This window comes from Ursus americanus, chromosome 34 (assembly GCF_024610735.1).
Source record: "Ursus americanus isolate L20-20 chromosome 34, mUrsAme1.1.p, whole genome shotgun sequence".
NCBI classification, from domain to species: domain Eukaryota; kingdom Metazoa; phylum Chordata; class Mammalia; order Carnivora; family Ursidae; genus Ursus; species Ursus americanus.
In genome coordinates this window covers 267531-289354 of record NC_142160.1, presented here as the reverse complement: position 1 = coordinate 289354, position 21824 = coordinate 267531, and the positions used below count along the sequence as shown (strand labels likewise).

Below are 21824 nucleotides of genomic sequence, written 5' to 3'. Positions count from 1 at the left end.
TGTCTGCAGTTTCATTTCTTTGAGGATTTTAGTCTGATTATGAGTTTGCCTTTCTCCTTTTTCTAGATTTCCTGGTAGCCGTCTCAAAGGCAAGAAGTACAGGCCCCTGTTTGACTATTTTGTGCAGGTGAGCTTAGGGAGCCATACCACATGGGTGCCCCGTACCTGCGTGTGCCGGGTCCCTGCACTGCTCTGACGAGTCACTGCACTGCTGCCCCGTGGCTTGTGTGGGTGTCCCTATCTAAAGTCTGTCTTTGTAGTAGCAAAGTTAAATTGTGTTTGTATTGCTTCCTTGTTGTAATAATTAAAATCCTTTGGGAATGTTTTTAATACTTTTCTCAAATTATAAAAGGAAGCACATAAGTCTGTATGTTTTTATTGTTTATAGTCTGCGTGTCATCCAGGAAATTCATTGGGGGTTTTTTTGGTTTGTTTTTTTGGTTCAGTTTGTTTTGTTAACAAATTTTAGATAGTGCTCAGAATGTATCATTTCCAGGAAACATCATGATGAGGTGGGTGTTTTAAACCGGCACTAAGGCAAAGCTCATACATGTGGTAACTTAAGTTTTCTTAAGAGTTGCAGAGCTGTTCTGTGCAGTTTTCATTTTCTGACAGCAGAGAATCCATAGTTGTGAGCCCACCACCATCACCAAAGGAATAGGGTTCTCAGGAATTTCCCATTGATCCCTGTCTATTCAGGGATAGAGTTTGGTTAATGCAGGTGGCCTCTGCCATTTGGGCTCTGTCTGCAGTATGGCTCATATCTGTCTCTTCACTTCTGTGCACCTTGCGTGTTTTCCTGTGTTTCTCATCTTCCAGTTACAGTTGACCCTCGAACAGCAAAGGGGTCAGTGGCAGCAGCTGCAGCACAGTGCCTCGTGTCTCCCGCATGCGTAGCTACGAGTAGCCTGCTGTTGGCCAGAGGCCTTACCAGGAACACAGTCGCTAACACGTAGTTTGTATTTTACGTGTGTTATATACTATATTCTTAAACTAGAGAAAGAAAATACTATTAGGAAAATCATAAGGAGGAGAAAATACATAGTATTTTCAGTAGTATACGTATATTTATTGAAAAAAGCTTCTTGGTGTTTCAAAGAGTTCTGAACACTTTGTTTTCCCAACCATTAGTATATATAAAAAGTTTTTCTCCACAAAAAGACACAAAGTACAAAGTCCTAGCACATCTTTTTAAAAGAACATTGCTGTTGTTTATGCTGTCCTAGCATAGAGAAAGCAAACTTTCCATATTATGAAATTAGCAGAACGATGATATGTAAACTTGAAAAAGTTAGCAGTTGTGCACAGACACCGCTTAACTTACAATTACAGTCTGAGAACAGATGCAGCACTTCCAGGAACAGTTGCCTGGTGGAACGCGGCATATACCAGAACTGCAGCATGATGTGGAGAAGTAGGAATTTTCACAGAAGTATACTGGGCCATCTGTAACGTAGTTCACTATTATACAGGCTAAAGGAGAAAATCGGCATCTCAGCAAGTACTGAAAAACCTTTAATGATAGCTTCCCTGTGTTTAAGTCTCTTAGAAAACAAGGAATACAGAAGGCTTCTTCACTAAAAAGGAAAAAAAAATCCACATAGTGGTGGGCCAGGGGGGAACGGATGACCACCAGGAAGGCAATGTCCTGCATCCTGGGGGCATAGGACAGCTGCCCCATGGCCATCGGCCGCTGTGGCCACACATGGGCCAGGGTGCCTTTATGGGAGGAGTCTGTGCCCAGTCCCGGGGGTGGGAGAGCGGGGTTCAGGCCACGGCTACCCTGATGCAGCCCCACAGCCCGGTTCCCAGAGTACTCAGAACAGGGTTGCCAGGGCTGTCCCTGCTCTGTGGGCACATTCTGTAGCCCAGCCACCCTCCTGTCACCACAGGACCTGCAGCACTGCCTGGCCCCAGCGTCCTGGGGGCTGCTGATAGCCTCAGCAGGGCTCCCTGGGTACTCAGGGCAGCAGGTGTGACCTCTGCACCAGTAACGTTCAGTTCGGTCCCCTGGAGACTGGGGTGAGCAGCTGGAAAAATGCCTGACGGCTTTTGCTGTCCACTGTTAGGGAGAAAAATGCTCAAGTAGACCCGCGCTCTGCGTGGTTCAAGGGTCAACTGTAGAGGCCTTCCTCCTCCTCCCTGTTGGTGCTGATGGATTTCTCTCTGCTCCCTTTGAGCCTGTAGCCACTTGCCGGCACACTGCTCTCGAGTGTTCTCCACTTGGCCAACCTGCTTCCTAACCACATCCTCTACTATTGCTTTAAACATCTCCTTCGCTTCTTTTCCTCCCTCCCTACGTTTGTTTTCATAACATTTTCCTCCTGTTTAAAAAATCCGTCACCTTTCTTTACTGTCAGATGTGGTCGAGCCCAACCCAGTCTTCAAGGCTGAACTCAGGCAGCATCTGAAAAAACGTTTTTTGAAGTGCCTCTGGTTTCTCCTGAAAAATGTCTTGTACGTTCTTTTGTATATCTTAACGTATTTTATTGGATTTGTCTTAAAACTCTCTCACTAGGGGCTCCTGGGTGGCTCAGTCAGTTAAAGCTTCTGACCTTCGTTGGTCCTGGGATCCAGCCCCACAGTGGCTCCCTGCTCAGCGGGGAGCCTGCTTCTCCCTCTGCCCCTCCCTGCTGCTCCCTCGCTCGCTCTCTCCCCCCCACTCTCTTTCTCAGATAAATAAAATTTGGGGGGAAAAAAAGAAACATAGGAATAGTGTGTGCCTTTTTCATAAGATCATTGGATTGAATGTGATTAAGTGTGAAAATCATTTCTGAAAGTATGTTTTACAAAGGCTGGCAGATAAAGCAAAGGGTCAGTTTAGCTGAACAGGTGTGTGGAAAGAGGTAGGGAGAGGTGAGGGTAGAAGTAGGTCTGCAGCGTTTCATGTAGTCACCTGACTTTGCAATGATGTTTCTCTGCAGTGCGTGGAGCGCCTTTAACTAGAACTTGTCACACTGGGCACCCATCCCAGGTCTTTTGGGGTTTGCCCTTGTAACAGGGCTGATAGGAAGGTGACTGGACATAACTGCAGGGGTGTGGTGGGTGAGGGGATGTATTCTGAGCCTGCATGAGAAGCTGCACACGGGTCGTAAGGGCACGGCTGGGAGGTGGGGAGACCTAAAGAACACTTGTGACTAAGGAAGTTAGAACATTTTCAAGTCTTCAGATAATTATTTCATTTTATTCATTTTTATTCATAATTATTCATTTCTGAGTAATAAATTATTCATAGAAAAGAGCATATTTCTTCCCAATATGAATTATTTTGTCTTCTTTCTGAAAATAATATTGCATGTTAAAAGTTTTTCCAGGGGACACCTGACTGGCTCAGTGGTTAGAGTATGCGAATCTTGAGCTGGGGGTCGGGAATTTGAGCCCCACATTAGATGCAGAGATTACTTAAATAAATAAAATTTTTTTAAAAGGGAGTGGCTTTATTTTTTTTAAAAAGTTTTTGTAGGTTCTTACCAAACACTGTTATGAAATTGATACAAGATGTGGTAGTGTTTCATTCACTGTGCCTGCTGACCTTTCTGTTCCAGTGGAAGGAGAATGGTGCTTTCACGGTGCTCGCTGACAGCTACGTGCGGGAGGAGGAGGGCACGGGAGTGGTGCACCAGGCTCCTTACTTCGGTGCTGTGAGTAGTTGAAGCAAGCATGTCTATGGGAGGGGAGTGCCGTGGCCACTGCGTGTGTGTGTGTGTGTGTGTGTGTGTGTGTGTGTGTGTGTTGTGCACCTCATTCTTGGGCACACCATGGGGTCCAACTCTTCAGGCTCACTGCCCCCGAAGATGGGCTATCAGACTTACATCTGCAATTTCTTTTCACCCTGTGTTTATCTCGGAAAATGGTGAGCTAAACCCTGGGTGTTCCTGGGTATTTTGTCTTTCTGAAAGGCGTTCTGTGTTTGCACTCATTCATAATTTACTCTCCGTGCGCTCTGCTCTTTCCGGTGTGCAGTTCTGTGAGTTCTGAGAAGGGCGTCTGCTCACGCAGGCACCGTGACCGTCAGAATGCGGACAGCTGCCGCACCTCCCCTCCACTGTGCTCTTGAGCAGACGCTGTGGTGAGAGGGCAGAGCTTGACCTCCTCAAAGCTGTGGCTCATTTTAAATTTTGCCCAGAGTAATTTTTCTAAAAATGCAGTCCTGTTGATGTAATTTGTGTATGAATAAAATGCCCATGGGGACCTACAAACGCCTCTGGGCTTGATGGTTCTGTCAGTGGGAGTGAAGCTAGTCTTGTCTCCATCCAGTTTGCTTTCACACTTAACCCCTGCAGAGATTTTTATTATGAAAATCTTCAAATACACACAGAAGTAAAGAGGTGTTAGAGTAAACCCTGGTGTCCACGCCGTCCAGCTGCATTAATTACCAGCGTTTGGGAAGTCTGCTTCTTCTGTCTTCTACCTCGTCCTCCCTCCCACACCTTCTCCACTTTGGCCTGAGGGCTCCCTCAGCATCCTATCCCTCATCTGCAGATACTTCCATTCACCACTGTGACTGATGCAGCCTTTTAGTGGTCCCACCATGCCACTGGTGTAGCCAGTAAAGTTAACGCTTCCGTAGGGTCACCTAGTACCTGGTCAGGATTCAGTATGATGGAAGCATTCTTCATAATGCTGTTCACTGGGTTTGAAGAGCTAGTCAGATTTTAGTGGTAATCATTTTAGGGTGAACTGGTATGATTGCTGCGCTGATAAAGAGAAAACTTCTTGGCTTTGAATTGTGGTTTAGGTTTTCCTATTAAAATGTGTTTGTCATATACTGGGTATGTTTGGGCTTTTTGTTTGTTTCTTAGGTTCCACGTATGAGTGAGATCATGTGTTACTTGTCTTTCTCTGATTTATGTCACTTAGCATAATACTCTCTAGTTCCATCCCTGTTGTCAGGAATGGCAAGGTCTCTTTCCTAATGGCTGAGTAATGCTCCATTGTATACACCACATCTTCTTTATCCACTCATCTATCAGACACGTGAGTGGCTTCCATATCATGGCTGTTGTAGATAACGCTGCAGTAAACCCAGGGGTGCAGATCTATTTTTGAATTAGTGTTTTCGTTTTCTTTGGGTGAATAGCCAGGATTGGATTTGCTGGACCGCATGATATTTCTGTTTTTAATTTTTTGAGGAGTCACCTTACTGTTTTCCAGAGAGGCTGCTCCAATTGACATTCCCGCTGGCAGTGCACAGCGGTTCCTTTTTCTCCACCTCCTCGCCAACACTTACCGTTTCTTTTATTTTTGGCTCTAGCCATCCTGACAGGTGTGAGGTGATACCTCATTGTGACTTAGATTTGCGTTTCCCTGATGACTGATGTCGAGCTTATTTTCACGTGTCTGTTAGCATCTCAGTGTCGTGTTTGGAAAACTGTCTCTTCAGGTCCTCTGCCCTTTTTTTAATAGGATTGTTTGCTTTTTTGGTGTTGAGTTGTATAAGTTCTTCATATGTTTTGGATATTTACCTTTTATTGATAGGTCATTTGCAAATATCTCCTCCCACTCAGTAGGTTGCCTTTTATTTTGTTGATGGTTTCCTTCGCTTTTCAGAGGCTTTTTATTTTGGTGTAGTCCCCGTAGTTTATTTTTAATTTTGAATCCCTTGCCTAGGGAGACATAGCCATACATATGTTGCTGTGGCCACTGTTCTCAGGAGATTACTCTCTGTGTTTTCTTTTAGGAGTTTTATGGTTTCAGGTCTCACGTTTAGGTCTTTCATCCATTTTGACTTTTACTTTTGTGTGTGGTGTAAGATAGTCGTCCAGTTTCATTCTTTTGCATGGAACTGTCCAGTTTTCCCAGCATCATTTATTAAAAAGACTGTCTTTTCCCCATTATATATTCTTTCCTGCTTTGTAGTAGAGTAATTGACCATAGAAGCGTGGGTTTATTTCTGGGCTCTCTGTTCTGTTCCATTGGTCCGTATGTGGCTTTTTGTGCCAGTACCATACTGTCTTGATTACTACACGTTTGGTAGGATACCCTGAAATCCAGGGTTGTGATACCTCTGGCTTTGTTCTTTCTCAGGATTGCTTTGGGCATTCGGAAGCTGTCGTGGTTCAAGCAAATTTTAGTATTATTTGTTCTAGTTCTATGAAAAGTGCTGTTGACATTTTGGTCACTCCACAATGTGGAGTGCATAGACTCTGTAGATTGTTTTGGGTAATATTGACATTTTAACAGTTGCATTTTTTTCAGTCCATGAGCACGGAATGTCTTTCCATTTCTTTGTCATCTTCAATTTCTTTTATCAATATTATAGTTTCCAGAGTACAGGTCTTTCACATCCTTGGTTAAGTTTATTCTTCAGTATTTTGTTACTTTTGGTACAATTGTAGATGGGATTGTTGTCTTAATTTCTCTACTACTCCATTATTAGTGTGTAGAAACACATCAGATTTCTATATATTAATTTTGCATCCTGCAACTTTACTGATTTCATTTATTCTAATAGTTTTTTGGTGGAGTAGAGTTCTCTATCTGTAGTCATTATGTCATCTGCCAGGTGGCAGTTCAACATTTTCTTAGCAGTATGGGTGTCTCGTTTGTTTTTGTCGTCTGACTTCTCTGGCCAGCGTTTCTAGTACTGTGTTGACTAACAGTGGTGAGAGTGGACATCCTTGTCTTGTTCCTGACTGTAGAGGAAAAGCTGTCAGTTTTTCACTATTTAGTGTGATCTTAGCTGTGAGCTTTTCATATATGGCCTCTGTTATGTTCTTATGTTCCCTCTGAACCCACTTTGTTGAGAGTTTTTTTCACAAGTGGGTGTTGAATTTTGTCGAATGCTTTTTCTGCATCTTTTGAGGATCATAGAGTTTTTACCCTTCATTTTGTTAATGAGATGTATCATGTTGATTGGTTTGTGGACACTGAGCCATTCTTGCATCCCCATAGCGAATCCCACTTGATCGTGGTGAATGATTCTTTTACTGTAGTGTTGGGTGGAGTTTGTGAATATCATGTTGAGTGTTTCTGTGTCTGTGTTCACCAGGGATACGTGTGTGTCATCTTCCTCCTCCCTTAGTGGATACCCTGCTGTATACGGGGGTCTGCGAAATAATGGCTGGAGAAGATGATGTAATCCCTGTCCAATTATAAGGCTCTGGGATTCTCTGAATGGTCCTGAATTAACTTCAGCTGAGAGGATAATTAAAGCCCATTACAGTTACATGTCAGAATACTGAAGCCTTCTCTTGTAGGACGACTATCGGGTCTGTATGGACTTCAGCATCATTCAGAAAGACTCTCCTCCTGTGTGCCCTGTGGATGCTTCAGGCTGTTTCACGGCGGAGGTGACAGATTTCACGGGACAGTATGTGAAGGTCTGTGTCTCTGTGACAGGGAAAGGTGTGAGTTTCATCACACTTCTTTCTTTAATCAGCTTTTTATTAAATAGCTTCCATATCTGGATTTTTTTTCCAGGAAGTCGGTTTTGTTTTGTTTTGTTTTGTTTCAGCACATTAAACCAGAAAAGATAGATATTATCAGCCACATTCTAAGGGTCGGGCATCTTCAGAGGAAGCACACTATAGTTTCACAGGTGGGAATCAGTGAAACTAGGCGCTGGGGGCGTCATTGCTGGTGGAAGACTCCACTCCCTCACATGGTGTGGAAACACGTAATGAGATACCTGCAGTTAGACTGTGCCTCAGATGTGGACTGATTGTTTTTATAATACATGTGTTATTTTTGCCTTTTATTCATGGTAGCAATATCAGAATATCAGATTGCAGTGATATACGTAATTCTCTTGTGTTACTAAGTATTGCAGGATTTTTAATGGCTAAATTTTTATTTTTTAAACAGGATGCTGACAAAAACATCATCAGGACCCTGAAGGAACAAGGCCGACTTCTTGTCTCCAGCACCTTCACTCACAGTTACCCCTTCTGCTGGAGGTGAGAAAAAGCGAAGACGTCCAGCTCAAGCTTCTAGCCTTTGGGGACACGGTAGCATTTTTATGCTTTATGGTTAGCGTAGAGAAGCTGCCCTCTTGAATTCCATGAGTGTGTTGTTAACGGTTTCCTCAGCAGTTGTCTGGGAAATGTCGACATGTACAGGTGTTTTATGTCGGGGCCACATTTCGTTAGGATGAGATGTATCTCTAAAATTTCCTGTTGGAACTTGGCGAGAGAGAGAACACGACCCAAGTGAGAACACGAGATCGTGCTGTGAAGACGTGCGTGAAATTGGAATGCTTGCAGCCCTCAAGTTTGTTCCACATTGCCTCTTTGCGGAAGTTGATGTCCTTTCTCAGACGGCTGTCACACACCAGCAGAACCATGTTTTTTTGTTCTTACAAGCTTTTGCCTTCTTGGTGTTGTGAAGGGAGATGACCAGTACCAAGGACGTAGGCATTAGTGTTTGCAAAAAAAAGGCGGGGGGAGTCATTAGCAGAAGGCCAAATAGATGGGGGTGATGTCAGTAAGAAACGGAAAGTCGGTCTTACGTGGGTGCCTGCGTACGTCAGTCTGACCAGCCGCATGCTGCGTGTGTGCTTCCCCAGGTCAGACACCCCCCTGATCTACAAAGCGGTGCCCAGCTGGTTCGTGCGGGTGGAGCACATGGTGGAGCAGCTCCTGAGGAACAACGACTTGTGCTACTGGTGAGCAGTGAGCTGCGTCCCGTGTTGCATGCTCACGCTTCTCCCAGCTCACAGTAACTTAAATAACAGGATGAGAAGGCCTGTGGAGGGAGCATTTTGCCTTTGTCTCAGCCTTAAATAATACTCATTTTCAGGGTAAATGTTTGTTCTTGAATATACCTACGGAAGCCAGTTGTGCTTCCTGCTTTTGATGTGTGCTGGGTCCTAGACCGTGCCGATGAGCACTGCTGGGACAGAAGCCTTGCTCTCAGCTGCCATGTGACCGCAAGGAGGTCTTAGCCCAGCCTGTGGAGCTGAGTGAAGTGAGGCTGGATCTGCGTGTTACAGGAGACTGCTTTTCACCGAGAATCTGAGGGTGATTCTTCTGCAAGAACCCACCCTGACTTAAAAACTGCATCTCATTTTGGAAGAATGGGGAGAGTTTTAAGGCAGTGAAAGGAAAGGATTATAAACTATGAACTATAACTTTTTTCTTTCTTTCTTTTTTTTTTCTTTTTTTTTGAGAGAGAGAGAGAATGAGCACATACACACGAGCAGGGGGTGGGGAGGAGCAGAGGGAAAAGGAGGGAGAGAATCTTAAGCAGACTCCACACTGAGGTGGCTCAATCTCATGACCCTGAGATCATGACCTGAGCGCCCCAGGAACAAGCTTTTTGTACTTTCTAGCAAATTGACCCTCATGTCTCAAGAAAAAGCAGTTTTTCATTTTTATTCCTAGGAGGCTCTTCAGTTGCCCTACTGTGTGACGTGCTGGATGTGGACTATTAGGCTGTGGCCTTGTGAGGGTGCAGACCTATAAAGAGACCTTTGTTATATAGGGCACAATGGGGGTACCTGAAAGAACAGGGGCCAGGGGTGGGGCCAGGGGTGCCCTAACTCAGCCTGCTGCTTAGAAAGATTTCCTGCAGAGCTGAAGCTCAGAGGCCATGTGACTAGTCCCGGGCACTTGAAGCTTTGGGGGAGGGGAAGAGGGGGAGGGAGGCTGCAGGGTGAAGGTTATCATGGTGGAGGGATGGCACGGGCCAAGGAGTTAGGTGAGAAGCTGCATTCTAAGGAATGAGCTCACTGCTGGAGCCTAGAGTGCAACGGTGGGAGATGGCCCGTGAGCCTCAGGAGGCAGCTACCAACCAGCCACCTGTAGCCCCGAGTGTTTTGTAGGTGCTGGGAGCCCATGCTAATGAGTGTCAGGAGCCGTGTCGTGTGGATGCCGTGGAGACTAGGTGTGAGCGAGGCCAGGCTGGCATCACAGTGACTTTCGAGGGCTGTAGCTGTCCCCTAGCTGGGGCGCAGTGCAGGGAAGCGTGTGCGCTGTGGGGTTCCTGTTAGAGCGTCTCCTGGGGTGATTTCACGATGGTTCCAGCACTGTGCGTTTGCTGTGCTGTGCGCACACGAGACGTCCTCCTGGGAGTGAGTGTAGCATCTCTAGGGCAGTAGGTCCACAGAGCATGCGCAAAGGGTTATGCAGCTCTGATGTACGGATTTGCATACTAACGTTCTCAGGCGTTGGCTCTCTGACCTGTTTATTGCAGGGTCCCAGAGTTTGTGCGAGAAAAGCGATTTGGAAATTGGCTGAAAGATGCACGTGACTGGGCAGTTTCCAGAAACAGATACTGGGGCACCCCCATCCCCCTGTGGGTCAGCGATGACTTCGAGGAGGTGAGACAGGGCCACGAGTTCTCGTGGTGATTGTTGCTGAAGCGCTTCGTTTGTACATCTGGATGTGGTTTCTTTTTTCTTCGCCCCTTTCTTATTTCTTGTGTTCCTCTTTATTCCTTCCTGGAATTTTATAAATAAGAATTTGGGAGGTTTCTTAAATTTATTTTTACTTTACTTTTATTAAATAAAATTTTTTAAATCTCCCTCTGTGCAAAAGTAAAGAATGCAATTTGTATTTTTCTCAGGGAATCCACATGTTGAATTGTTTTTCTTCTGTTGCTCACCCTTTTTCTCTCCTTGTGAGTAACTGGTGATCAGGCCTGAGAGTCCAGACCCGCACCAAGTCATAGCATGTGAAACACCACCCCCCCACGTGGCAGTTAAAAGGGAAGGCTTAAAAAACATTACCAAAGCATTGCCAACCTTGAATTTATACAATCAAGTGACTGTGTGTGTAAATACGTATACGGGTCTATAGATGTACCCCCGGCGGCTTCTGTCCACACAGAGACTGTTAGAGCACAGGGACCTGAAAGGTGGCAGTGAGGTAGCACAGTCAGGCCTCCCAGGACTGAACTGCAAGGGCGGAGGACGTGGTGTTCCCTAGATAGCAGACGCCCCAGGCGAGAACCCACAGCAGCTCCTGCTGGGGCTGCCCCACCGTGTGGACCCTGTCAGGGCCCCAGCCGAGCTGAGGGCAGGCAGCCTCCTTGCCTGGACGTAACCCTAAGTGACGTCCTAGGACCACGTTGGTTGGATCTGCTCCATGCACAGTCATGTAGTTCTAGCTTTGACTTGGGAAGATTCCAGGTGCAGGAGCCAAATTCCAGTGTCAGGGAGAAACTGAGATGCCGCAGAGTCACAGTCTAGGCCTTGCACGTACACTGGTTATACCAGGCAGAGACGGGACCCAGTAAGCCCTCGGCAGGTGCACGTAGTGGAGCCCGCCCACCTCTTCAGTGACCTGCAGTCTTTCGTGAGTGTAGGAACCACCTTAGTGACACTGTCCTGAAGGTCAGGTTTCTAAAACTAAGTGTGAATGCTGCGTAAATTAAAGCTTTGGCTCTGAGGTTCTCTTGCTTCTTCACTTTGCTTTGACAGGTAGTATGCATTGGATCGATGGCAGAACTTGAAGAACTGTCGGGGGCAAAGATCTCTGATCTCCACAGAGAGAGGTCAGTTTCTGAATGTTCGATTCGCTTCCGTTCTGTCATTCGGAGAGCATCGACATGGTCTCTGGAGCAGGTTACGGAGCTACGTGTAGGAATCAGTACTGGTTTACTGAATTACAGTGTCAGTGACTCATGTCATGTTGAGGAAAGGAGGCCTCTGTCTTTGAGTTGGATGTGGGGCGACTGTGGTATAAACCCCCCCACACTGAGCCCTCCTGGTGCCTCGGAAAGCCTGTGATAACTGCCAGTATCTCTATTTGCAGATGCGTATGAGATCTCGTCAGGCCGTTGTATTTCCTCTTGGCAATTAAACTGCAAGTTCTTTCGTGGTTAAAATTAATAGAAGTGGCTTTGCTTCGTTTCTTAGCATTGACCATTTGACCATCCCTTCCCGCTGTGGGAAGGGAGCGTTGCACCGCATCTCTGAAGTGTTTGACTGTTGGTTCGAGAGCGGCAGCATGCCCTACGCTCAGGTTCATTATCCGTTTGAAAACAAGAGGGAGTTTGATGACGCGTTTCCTGCAGACTTCATTGCCGAAGGCATTGACCAGACCAGAGGATGGTATGTTCTTATTCTTTCATTCATTTTCCTGATTCGGTTGATTTCGCAGGTATTTCACTGAGTACCTAGCATTTTATCAGCTGGGTGCTGGAGAGATTGTGTCAGACAAGACAGGCTCTGCCCCGCACCAGGAGGTGCACTGTCAAAGTGTCTTTTGAGTTGGGATATCTCACTGCAGTAAAACTGTGGTTTTAGAGTTTGAATTATTTCATTTGACATTTCAGAATAAAGGGGTTTGTTATGCTCAAAGATTAAGTGATACAAAACAATACATGTTTGTAGCTTATTTTAAATCATTTACTCAAATGTTCACTGCGTACTTACGTACGAGGTAATGGTTTGGGTACTGCAGATTTAAGGGTGGGTTGGAAATGTGCTCAGAGGCTAAGGCTAGCCTTAACAAAGTTAACATTCTGAAAATCCAGACTGGTAGAAAAAGACAAACCACGGTGGGGGAGGGTTTCGGCATTGGTTCTGTTTGGTGTCTGGTTAAAGCAGTGCCGTTATCTTCTGAAGTAGGGAAGGTGTGGTACCTTCTCCTTGTGGATGAGAAGCGTGCCTCGTCAGACTCTAACTGCACCGTGGTCGGTGGTGATGTAGATGTGTGAGGAACGCTGGTGTCGTCGTCCGTTTGACACTTGCAGTAGGCACCACAGATGGATGAATTCCAACCTTAATGTTCCACAAGGTGCTCTTTTCAGCGTCAGATCCATGTTTCTTTAGGAACAGGTCCAGAACCCTTCTTAGGGGAGGCCAGATGCCTCGCCAGTAAGTTGTTTTTCTGAGGACTGGTAATGTCTGCTGGCCGTTAACAGTCCTCACGTGGGTCCATAGGTGCTCACCGCCTCCCTATCCTTCCCCCAGCCTTGAGCTGCCTGTCCTAGCAGCCAGGTCCTCCTGACCTGCCTTCAGAGGAAGGGATGTCAGTCCGTGTCCCATCATGTTCTGGGGGTGCAAAACCAGCTTGGAGAGGACACTTAACTCGGGTGGCTGCATGGATGTGGTAGAGTTGAGCAAACACCCTAGCTCGCAAGTCCGCAGCATCCGTGATAGCAGGTGGAGCAAAGACATCGTCTGTGCTCCTACAGTCTCTGCCTCCTGACTTCTGGGTGAGAATAACTGCATCTTTTGTCATCAGACTGTCCCATGTGACCTTGTGCTAAGCCACACACGTCTCTGGATTTGCACCCTGGCATATCTGGAGGTCCTGACAGGCCGCCCAGCACTGTCCCTCCCCTGCCTTTTGGCTGCCAGCTGTCTCCCCCGAGGACGGCAATGATACTGTCCCCCCCAGGGTCAGTACCTCATTTCAGGCCTTTATTAGCTATAAATCACATTTTATTTTTTCTCACCTGATTGGTGTGCGGTAGATCCTGTGTGATTTTTCAGCCCACCCCAAATGATTCTAATGTGTTATCAGATTAAAAACCTTTGCTGTGAGTGATTATTAAGAAGTGTAACTGGTCTAAAATAGAAATTCAGTCCAATAAATAAGCACAGACTTCTTTTTCCCTGTGCTTAGATTCCTTTTCTGTTGTTGCTGATCTGTTTCACCATGGGTTTTTTCCAGGTTTTACACCCTGCTGGTGCTGGCCACCGCTCTCTTTGGACAGCCGCCTTTCAGGAACGTGATTGTGAACGGGCTCGTCCTGGCAAGGCAGGTGCATGCCCTTGTGTCATGGCTAGTCCCTGGCCCTGGCAGCCGTGGTCTGGGTGGATGTAGCCGTTCGTTTTGAACACAGGAACTCAGGATCGCCCCGGCTTTGTTCCTGCTCTTCCCCTTCTGTCTGCTGTTAACACTTCTCGCAGCTCTTCCTTTCCATCCCACCCCACCCTGCTCACTTCTCGTCTCCAGTGTGGTTCTCTGCACACCCAATACCCCAGGGGGAAGGGCAGGTTGGGAAGCTGGGGGCAGGGGAAGTGTGCGTCCTGTGATGCTGCTGGTGGTAAGACAATACCTGTCATGGAGGGCTGGCCCAGGTGCATGTGCCTGTAACACTGGTTTCATGTGTGCCCAGTCCTTTAGGAAGATTTTTGTTAACCTCTGTTTAACATGAGGATGCTGTGGGTTCTAGAGGTTTCCGGGATCATAGGGAAGTCGTCTTTTTTCCTTCTACTGCCTATAGTCATAACAGAAAAAACACAAATTAATAAAAATAAGAAAAAAAATGTATGCAGTTAACCTGCCTCATGTCCTGTCCGAGGGAGGACGGCCCCCTGACACCATGTTGTGAACATTACACATCTCCTCTCATCAAAGCCCCAGAACTGTTTGAGATAGGTTCTCTCCTTTTTCTTTTCTTTTTTTTTTTTTTTTTTAAGATTTTATGTGAGAGAGAGCGAGCAGGGGGGAGAGAGAAGCAGACTCCCTACTGAGCAGGGAGTCAGACGCAGGGCTTGATCTCAGGACCCTGAGATCATGACCTGAGCTGAAGGCAGACGCTTAACTGAGCCACCCAGGTGCCCCGAGATGGGTCCTTGCCTTACCTCAGTTTGACATTTGCAGAATTTGAGGTATAGAAAAATGAAGTAACTTGCTCAGAGTCACCCAGCAAATGATGGTAACTTCATGTTTTATACCCTGGGAGTCTGGTTCAGCAGTCTGCTTTTGGGGGTTTCTCTAATTGAAAATTTTACTGAATTGAAGATTTGCATGCAGTTGTGAAGCAGTAATAGAGAGCCCTTGTGTGCTTTGCCCAGTTTCCCCCGAAGGTCTGGTGTTTCAAAACTGGCGTAGGCCACCACGCCCAGCTGCTCACACAGCCCCAGTCCTCCTCAGACTGCGCTTCACGTGTACTTGTGTGCAGCTGTGTGCAGTTGCACATACCTACCACATGTGCAGGTCCCTGTCCACCAGCACAGTCAAGGCACTGGACTGTTTCAACATCCTAGCAGCCCTCTTTTGTCCTTCTGTAACCCCCCCATTCTTCCACCCTCGCCCCCAGCCCCTGACAGCCACTAATCTGCTCCCCATCGCTGTAACTCTGACGTTGCAAGTACGTGATGTGACTGGAATCACACCACTTATGACCTTAGGGACTGGCTTTTCCGCTTTTGCACTCAGTGGAATCCTGGAGATCACTCAGGACAGGTGTGTCCTCAGTCCCTTCCTCCCCGTGGCCAAGCAGTGCTGCGTGGTGCGGGCGACTGTAGCTGGACCCCTCACCTGCTGAATGACAACAGGGGGTTGCCAGTGGCTGCTGACTATGGATAGAGCTAGGAGCTTCCCTTACAGGTTTTTGCATCGGTACAGCTTTCCATTTCTTTGGAATAAATGCTGAGCCTGTGTTCTTTACTTCTGCACTAACTCACTGCGGAATTCAGAAGGAAGCTCACAGGTGTTAACAGAACAACCTATTGTGCCCTTACCCCACTTGCATTTCTGTACCCAATTGGCAGATAACCTGTAACTATGTATAAAGATAGGCCATGGTGGGGGCGCCTGGGTGGCACAGCGGTTAAGCGTCTGCCTTCGGCTCAGGGCGTGATCCCGGTGTTGTGGGATCGAGCCCCACATCAGGCTCCTCTGCTGTGAGCCTGCTTCTTCCTCTCCCACTCCCCCTGCTTGTGTTCCCTCTCTCGCTGGCTGTCTCTGTCTCTGTCGAATAAATAAAATCTTTAAAAAAAAAAAAAAAAGATAGGCCATGGTGGTGACTTATTTAATTGGCATCTCCCTTTTGTTTTTCAAGTGATGGTCAAAAAATGAGCAAACGAAAGAAGAATTACCCGGATCCACTTTCAATCATCCATAAATATGGTGCCGACGCCCTCAGGTACAGGCCAGTGCTCTGCCCTGTGTATAATGTCCTTTTTATGTAAGCTTCACTTATTCTGTTAATCGCGATCCTTACATTTGGTTCATAATTAGCTTTTTCAAACTCTGTCTGTCTGAACGGGGACAGTCACATTGGTGTGGTGTTGGCTCCAGACCCTCAGGGCGGTTTCTCAGTGACCAGCATGTGGAAGCCCAGAGGTGTTGTGAGGCCCAGGACCTGTGTTGCTCCCAGGCTGGCTCCTGGGGTTTCTGCCTCACCCCCCCTGCCTGGCTCTTCATCTGGGTGGCCGTTTATTTCATTTCTACGCCTGCTCCTCAGAAGAGCCATCTGAGGGTTATTCATGCTAGAGCAAATGAAAGTGAATACTGAAATGCTTTTAGAGAAGTGTGAGCCACGGCTTGAAATGTTAGTCCTCGTCATGCCCATCGAGTGTTCGGGTGGAAAGGAGCCACAGTGGTCTCACTCTGCAGCCTCCTGCTGCAGATGCGGAGACCCACATCCAGGGTCTGAGCCCGAGCACTTGCACAGCTGCCTAGGAACAGTTAACGGCTGTCCTTCCGCCCCGTTAGCTGTAGACTGCCCCTCGGCACTGCTGACAACCGAGCCAGATAATTCTTTGCAGTGGGGACTGTCCTTCAGACGTTTAGCGACGTCCTGGCCTCTTCCCTCTGGGAGCCTGTCTGTGCCGGCAGAGAACTCTCGGCTGTTCCTTTTGTGAATCCCTGTGCCTGCGTGTGGTGCCTGGGGAGGAGGCCCTGCTGCCCCGAGGCCCACACTGACTGGCACGGGGCGTGCTTCTAGGTTGGTCGAGTGCCATATTTTGATATGGGGTTATGTCTCCCCTTTATTATTCGCTGGGTCTCTTGCACAAAGTTAGAGCTTTGTCAGTTTTAAATTCACCATAAGAAGAGTATTTGTAATTCTAAAAACGCTAATAAATAAAAAACGGTAAGTTTGGTGTTTGCAGTGTCAACGTGTCCAATAAGGGTACTTGTTTTAATCTGTGTACTCCTTTTCCATGTAACATTTCTCCTCATCCAGATTATATCTGATCAACTCCCCTGTGGTGAGAGCAGAAAACCTCCGATTTAAGGAGGAGGGTGTGCGTGATGTCTTGAAGGACGTGCTGCTCCCTTGGTACAATGCCTACCGCTTCTTCATCCAGAATGTCCTGAGGCTGCAGAAGGTAGGGGGTGGGGTCCCATCTCGCTGGGTTGAGTTGGGTTTGCTCAAGAGCATGGGTGGTGCTCAGAGCCATTGCGGGGGAGGGAGGGGACATTGGTGACGGTGCTGGGCTGACTCCGCTGGCCTCGGTGGGACACTGGGGCCTCTCCTGTAGAAGAGCTGCCTGGGAGGGTCATTCGTTCCCCTGGTTGCCCTCCCCTCATGGAACCACGCTGACAGGGGTGGGGGTGAAGAGCCCACCGCTCCCAGGGAGGGGGCACCTGGTAGAGGCTGCTGCAGCCAGTGTGTGAGGCATCGAGGTCCAGACTCTGACAGTGAGAGACGTCCCACTGGGTTGTTGGTGGGGGAAGCAAGGGTGGTGTATGTGGAAGTGCCTGCTGGCCGGGGGGGCACCATCTGAAAACCTGTGTGCCTCATCTTTCGTTTTTATGTCCAATGCCTTACAGTAGAATCGCTGTGTACATTACTGTTGACTAATCGTGCAGCGTTAATCCTTCCTGGAAATGGGCTGGAGGCCTGAGCTGTGAATGCCATACTTGGGCAGGCTGGCTGTTCGCCTGCCGCCGCCTCTGGCTCGTCTCCCAGTGTGGGCTTCTCCCTGTGAGTTGAGGAGGCAGGCAGTCTCCCCAGCTCCTAGTGTTGCTCCTGCCTTTGTTGTCACCACCTCTAGGGCAAGTGGGCCTCAGACGGTCCCCACAGGCCTCTGCCAGCGTGCGTCTCTGGAGCACTCGGACACCGGCTCCACCATCAGGGTCTGGGATCAGTGCCGGAGTCAGCACGGCCGCCGCCCCCCAACCTGGTGTTGCTGCTGCACGAGGGGGGAAGGTGGAGTGGGACAGAGCATTCCGGTTAACATGGACAATTTAAGCAGAGACGTTCATTCTTAGTGCTCGTGTTCAGTCTGTAGATAATCGTCCAGTCTTAGCCAGCTTTACGAGCTTTCCTTCAGTGGGTTCAAAGTAACTAAACCCTACACTTACAAGATTTTGGAGTATTTCTCAACTCATCGTCACTTTTGGTACAAAGGAATAATTTTTTCCTAAATTCTGTTTACAGCGGTCAAAAATGTAATGGATTAACTGAGGACTTAATCCCAGGTTTAGAGCTTATTTGGAAATATTGCTGAGAATCAGAAATTTAAATTGCCCGTGGAGCCTGGGGTTTTGTGGATTGCTGTTGTGGGCTCCTTTCAGTTTAAGTGGCTTAAAGAGTTCATTTCTGTACAGTAATTTCCCCTAAGCATGCAGAATGTTTTAGTGATTGTCCCTTTCTAGGAGGAAGGAATGGAATTCCTCTACAATGAGAACACAGTTAAAGGAAGTGCCAACATCACGGACCGGTGGGTCCTATCCTGCATACAGTCGCTGGTTGGGTTCTTTGAGACCGAAATGGCAGGTATGACTCTCTTGGGCCATCGTCCTGGAAATAAGAATTGTTCTCTTTCTAATTACCCTTTCGATACTTAACTGTGCTTTGTAAACACAGAGGAAGTTCTGTAAACATTTTGAGAGATACAGAACAGTAGATAAATCCTTGTTTGTTTTAACCCCTCAAATATGAGGGGTTGTAGAAAGACTTTTAGAAACATGCTGCTCTGAGGCCTGGGGGTCGGCTCAGCCTCACCCCACTGGCCACAGACACCACATGGGCTTCCACGGTTCCAGCCCACCTCCACCACCTGTTCCCTCTGGCAGGGGCTGCCCAAAGTCCTCAGGCCTCGGTTTCTTTCTCTGAAAAGTGCCTGGTGGTGTTGTTACAAGGCTAAAACAGATTGTGCACAGAGAGTAGCTGGCAGACAGTAGGTGCTCAAGGAGCACTTGTTAGCCCGCGTTTTTTAGTCTACTTTAATTATTAAATAAGTAGTCCCTGTCCAGTCCTGAGAAATTAGGAAATACAGAAAAATAGTAATGAGGTGGGTGTTTGTTTCCCCTGTATTTCTTACCTAGCAACAATGAATTGGGTCTTGGACACAGGCTGGAAACGTAGGTTATGTTGGTTTCCTTGAGGTTGGAGATAGAGCAAGCTATGGTGAGAAATTCCAGAAACTACGAAAGTAGGATAGGATACCTGACATGGGTCCGCCAAAGTTGGTGCAGAGGAGGAGAGACGCCTGCCCTACGCGTCCCCTGATGAGGTTAACCAGCCTGCCCCAGCGTGCTGCGGTCATGCAGGCATGTGGCATTCCCAGAATCCCTGGTGCCTCAGGACTTGGCACAAGAGGGTGAGGAGTCTGGGAAATTCCCCCAGGTTGTCAGGCATCCTGACGCCTGCCCCCTACTGCTAAACACGCATCAGACGGATGTTCGACAGGCTGTTGGACAAACTGATGTAAGTGAAGATGGAAATGAGCGTGCAGACAGAGCTCACCGCACACCCCAGGACACCTGCTCACAGCCTTGTCCCCTGTCCCTCCCGAGTGACGTGAATCGTAGGAAACAGGTCGGGACAGGAGAGCCATGGCCTGAGCGCGTGCATGCCGGCTGGGGTCGGTCTCTTTGGAAACGAGAGGTCAGGTAGCAGTTGTGTCCACGGCCTGCTGGCTCTGTACCCTCAGCCTTTCACGGATAGGGTCCTGAGGTCTGGAGAGTCTGCAGTTCCCGTCAGGGACTCCAGCAGCCACGGTGTTGCTCCCGTGTACGGCACAGCCCGCTGTGAGGGTTCTGTGTGCCTCCAGTGGTTGACACCTGAGCACTGGGATCTCCGGCCTCCTAGATGGTGAGGGGTGTAGTGAGCCCTGACATGAGCTCTTTCCTTCAGGTTAGGCCTCTTACCGCCACGTCGCCCCTCGGGGAGTGAGTGGCCGCCGGCACCTCAGCTCTGGTCTTGGCACTTCCCACTGTGTAGTTTGCACCAGAGGCCTCATAACAGTCACTGAACGCATTCAGTAATACAAGTGGTGTTTGTTTGTACTTGCTGGTCTGATTCTTGGTGTTGGTGTTCGTTTTTGTGCAACAGAGAGTATCAGTTACAGGGAGGTGAACGGGAAAATCCTAAAAATAGGCCCGTACCTTAAACAAGACTGGCTGAGCACCCTCACCTCCTGCTTGCCCTCGCAGTTCCTCGGAGGCCTCATGTCTTTGTCCTTTCCCGGGGAGCCCATTCTGCTGGTGGTTTGGGCCAGGCATTCTCTGGAGGGGGCTGCTGGGCTCTGCACTGCTGAGCAGCTGCCCTAGGGTCCAGCTCGGGGGGCCAGAACGTGTCTCCAGACATCAGGGCAGAGGCGCTCTGGTTGCAAAGCGCTGGCCTGTGCTGTGCCTCAGCCCCTGGTTAGAGCTCTCTCTGTGTCTAGTGCGTCTTAGTGGAGGGTCAGGGTAGCACCGTGGAAGGAAGTCAGGCATGCAGCTGTGGCCTGTCCACCACGAGCCTGGGGTTTCTGGTTTTCTCACTGACCACGGGAGTTTGTACACACAGGGTGGTTCGTGTGCACCCTTCAGGCCCCCTGACAGCCACGTAGTTGATCCTTGGGGAATGCCACCAGGATTGTGTCACTTTGGTTCTTCCTGTCTCCTTAGCAAGCATGGCAGCCCTGGGGTGGCAAGGCTGCTTGTGCTGTCTTGCGTCTGGCCCTCGCTGCACCCTAGACGCTCAGCTGTTCTCGCTGCCTGATCATCTGCTTTCAGCTTACAGGCTCTATACGGTGGTGCCTCGCCTGGTCAAGTTCGTGGATGTCCTAACCAACTGGTACGTCAGGATGAACCGCAGAAGGCTGAAGGTGCGTGCACACACGCAGGCTGCTGTAGGGACGGGCCAAGTGTGGGAGGGCGACCGTGGAGAAACATGAGTGCAGCCAGAAGAGAAAGGAACGTTTTCAAGTGCTCTCAGTTTCTGAAGCTCTTTTTTCTTTTTTTACATTGTAAGTCAACTATATTTATCCCGATTTGATAGATAGGAACCTGTAGGTTCCAGAAGTCTGCTTGCATACTTTCAAGATAGCTAAAGACATGTCCTGTGGGAGGGAAAGCCTCAGGGCCGTACAGGACTTGAGCTGAGCAGATTCTCTTAAAACACGAAAGGAAGTCAGGCAGATACGTGCAGGTGTCCCGGGGATGGCCGTGATCTCAAGAGAGGCCCCTCCTCACTTCTTCCCTCTGGAGGGACATTATTTATGGACAGCCTGTTGGGCACGCGGGCTGAGACCCGTCCCAGGCCCTGACAGGGCTGCGTGTAGACGGTGAAGGCGTCCGTGCCACCGCCCACCAGCCCGCTTCCAGATGTGTGAATGATGAAAGCCCTTCACAAAACAGTAATTTCATTTTTGTTAAAATAGGTCCCACACAGCACACCCACGTGCAGAGGGGCTCACTCTACAATGTTCACAGCACCTGTCTCTGTATAACTTCGTTACAGTTGACTTCTCTTTTTTATAACCTTTGTGTTTTTCCTACAGTGAATTAGTGTCCTTATTTCTTAAATATACAGTATATACATATTTTTCATAATAAGAAATCTTATCTAAACATAACTTAAATTTCCTGTCTGTAACCATTTCTGTGTATCACACGTGAGTCGCAGGCACAGCATCCAGGTCCTCAGGCACGTGGGCGCAGAGGTGGGGAGAGCAGGGCCCACACCAGCCTCCTGCCCAACCCCAGACGCTGGGCTGTGGCCGCCTGTCCCAGCTCTGCTGTCCTGTCTGCGCACTGTGTGCTCTCTGGGGGTCGCACTCTCCATTCAACTGACTGGGTTCTAACAGTCTAATTAACGCGAGCTTCTTACTCACTAGGGTGAAAACGGGGTGGAGGACTGTGTTACGGCCCTGGAGACCTTGTTCAGTGTCCTGCTGTCTCTGTGCAGACTGATGGTAAGATGCCGGAACTCTAGCCCTCCGTCCATCCGCAGCTAGTCTGTACTTGTCCCCCCAGAAATAG

General features: G+C 48.3%; 1 protein-coding gene across 3 annotated transcripts in view; it reads left to right on the top strand.

Moving 5' to 3' along the window:
* The window catches only part of IARS1 (isoleucyl-tRNA synthetase 1), a 64242-nt gene that overhangs the window by 22594 nt on the left and 19824 nt on the right, over window positions 1-21824 (top strand). For all 3 annotated transcript variants that reach the window (XM_045772368.2, XM_045772367.2, XM_087858840.1), the window contains 14 exons: window positions 67-127; window positions 3546-3641; window positions 7200-7322; window positions 7807-7898; window positions 8507-8605; window positions 10135-10261; window positions 11363-11436; window positions 11801-11995; window positions 13566-13652; window positions 15685-15768; window positions 16813-16957; window positions 18231-18351; window positions 20577-20668; window positions 21680-21757. In XM_045772368.2, coding sequence (XP_045628324.2) covers window positions 67-127; window positions 3546-3641; window positions 7200-7322; window positions 7807-7898; window positions 8507-8605; window positions 10135-10261; window positions 11363-11436; window positions 11801-11995; window positions 13566-13652; window positions 15685-15768; window positions 16813-16957; window positions 18231-18351; window positions 20577-20668; window positions 21680-21757 — 1474 coding nt within the window. The remainder of the gene's footprint in view (window positions 1-66; window positions 128-3545; window positions 3642-7199; window positions 7323-7806; window positions 7899-8506; window positions 8606-10134; window positions 10262-11362; window positions 11437-11800; window positions 11996-13565; window positions 13653-15684; window positions 15769-16812; window positions 16958-18230; window positions 18352-20576; window positions 20669-21679; window positions 21758-21824) is intronic.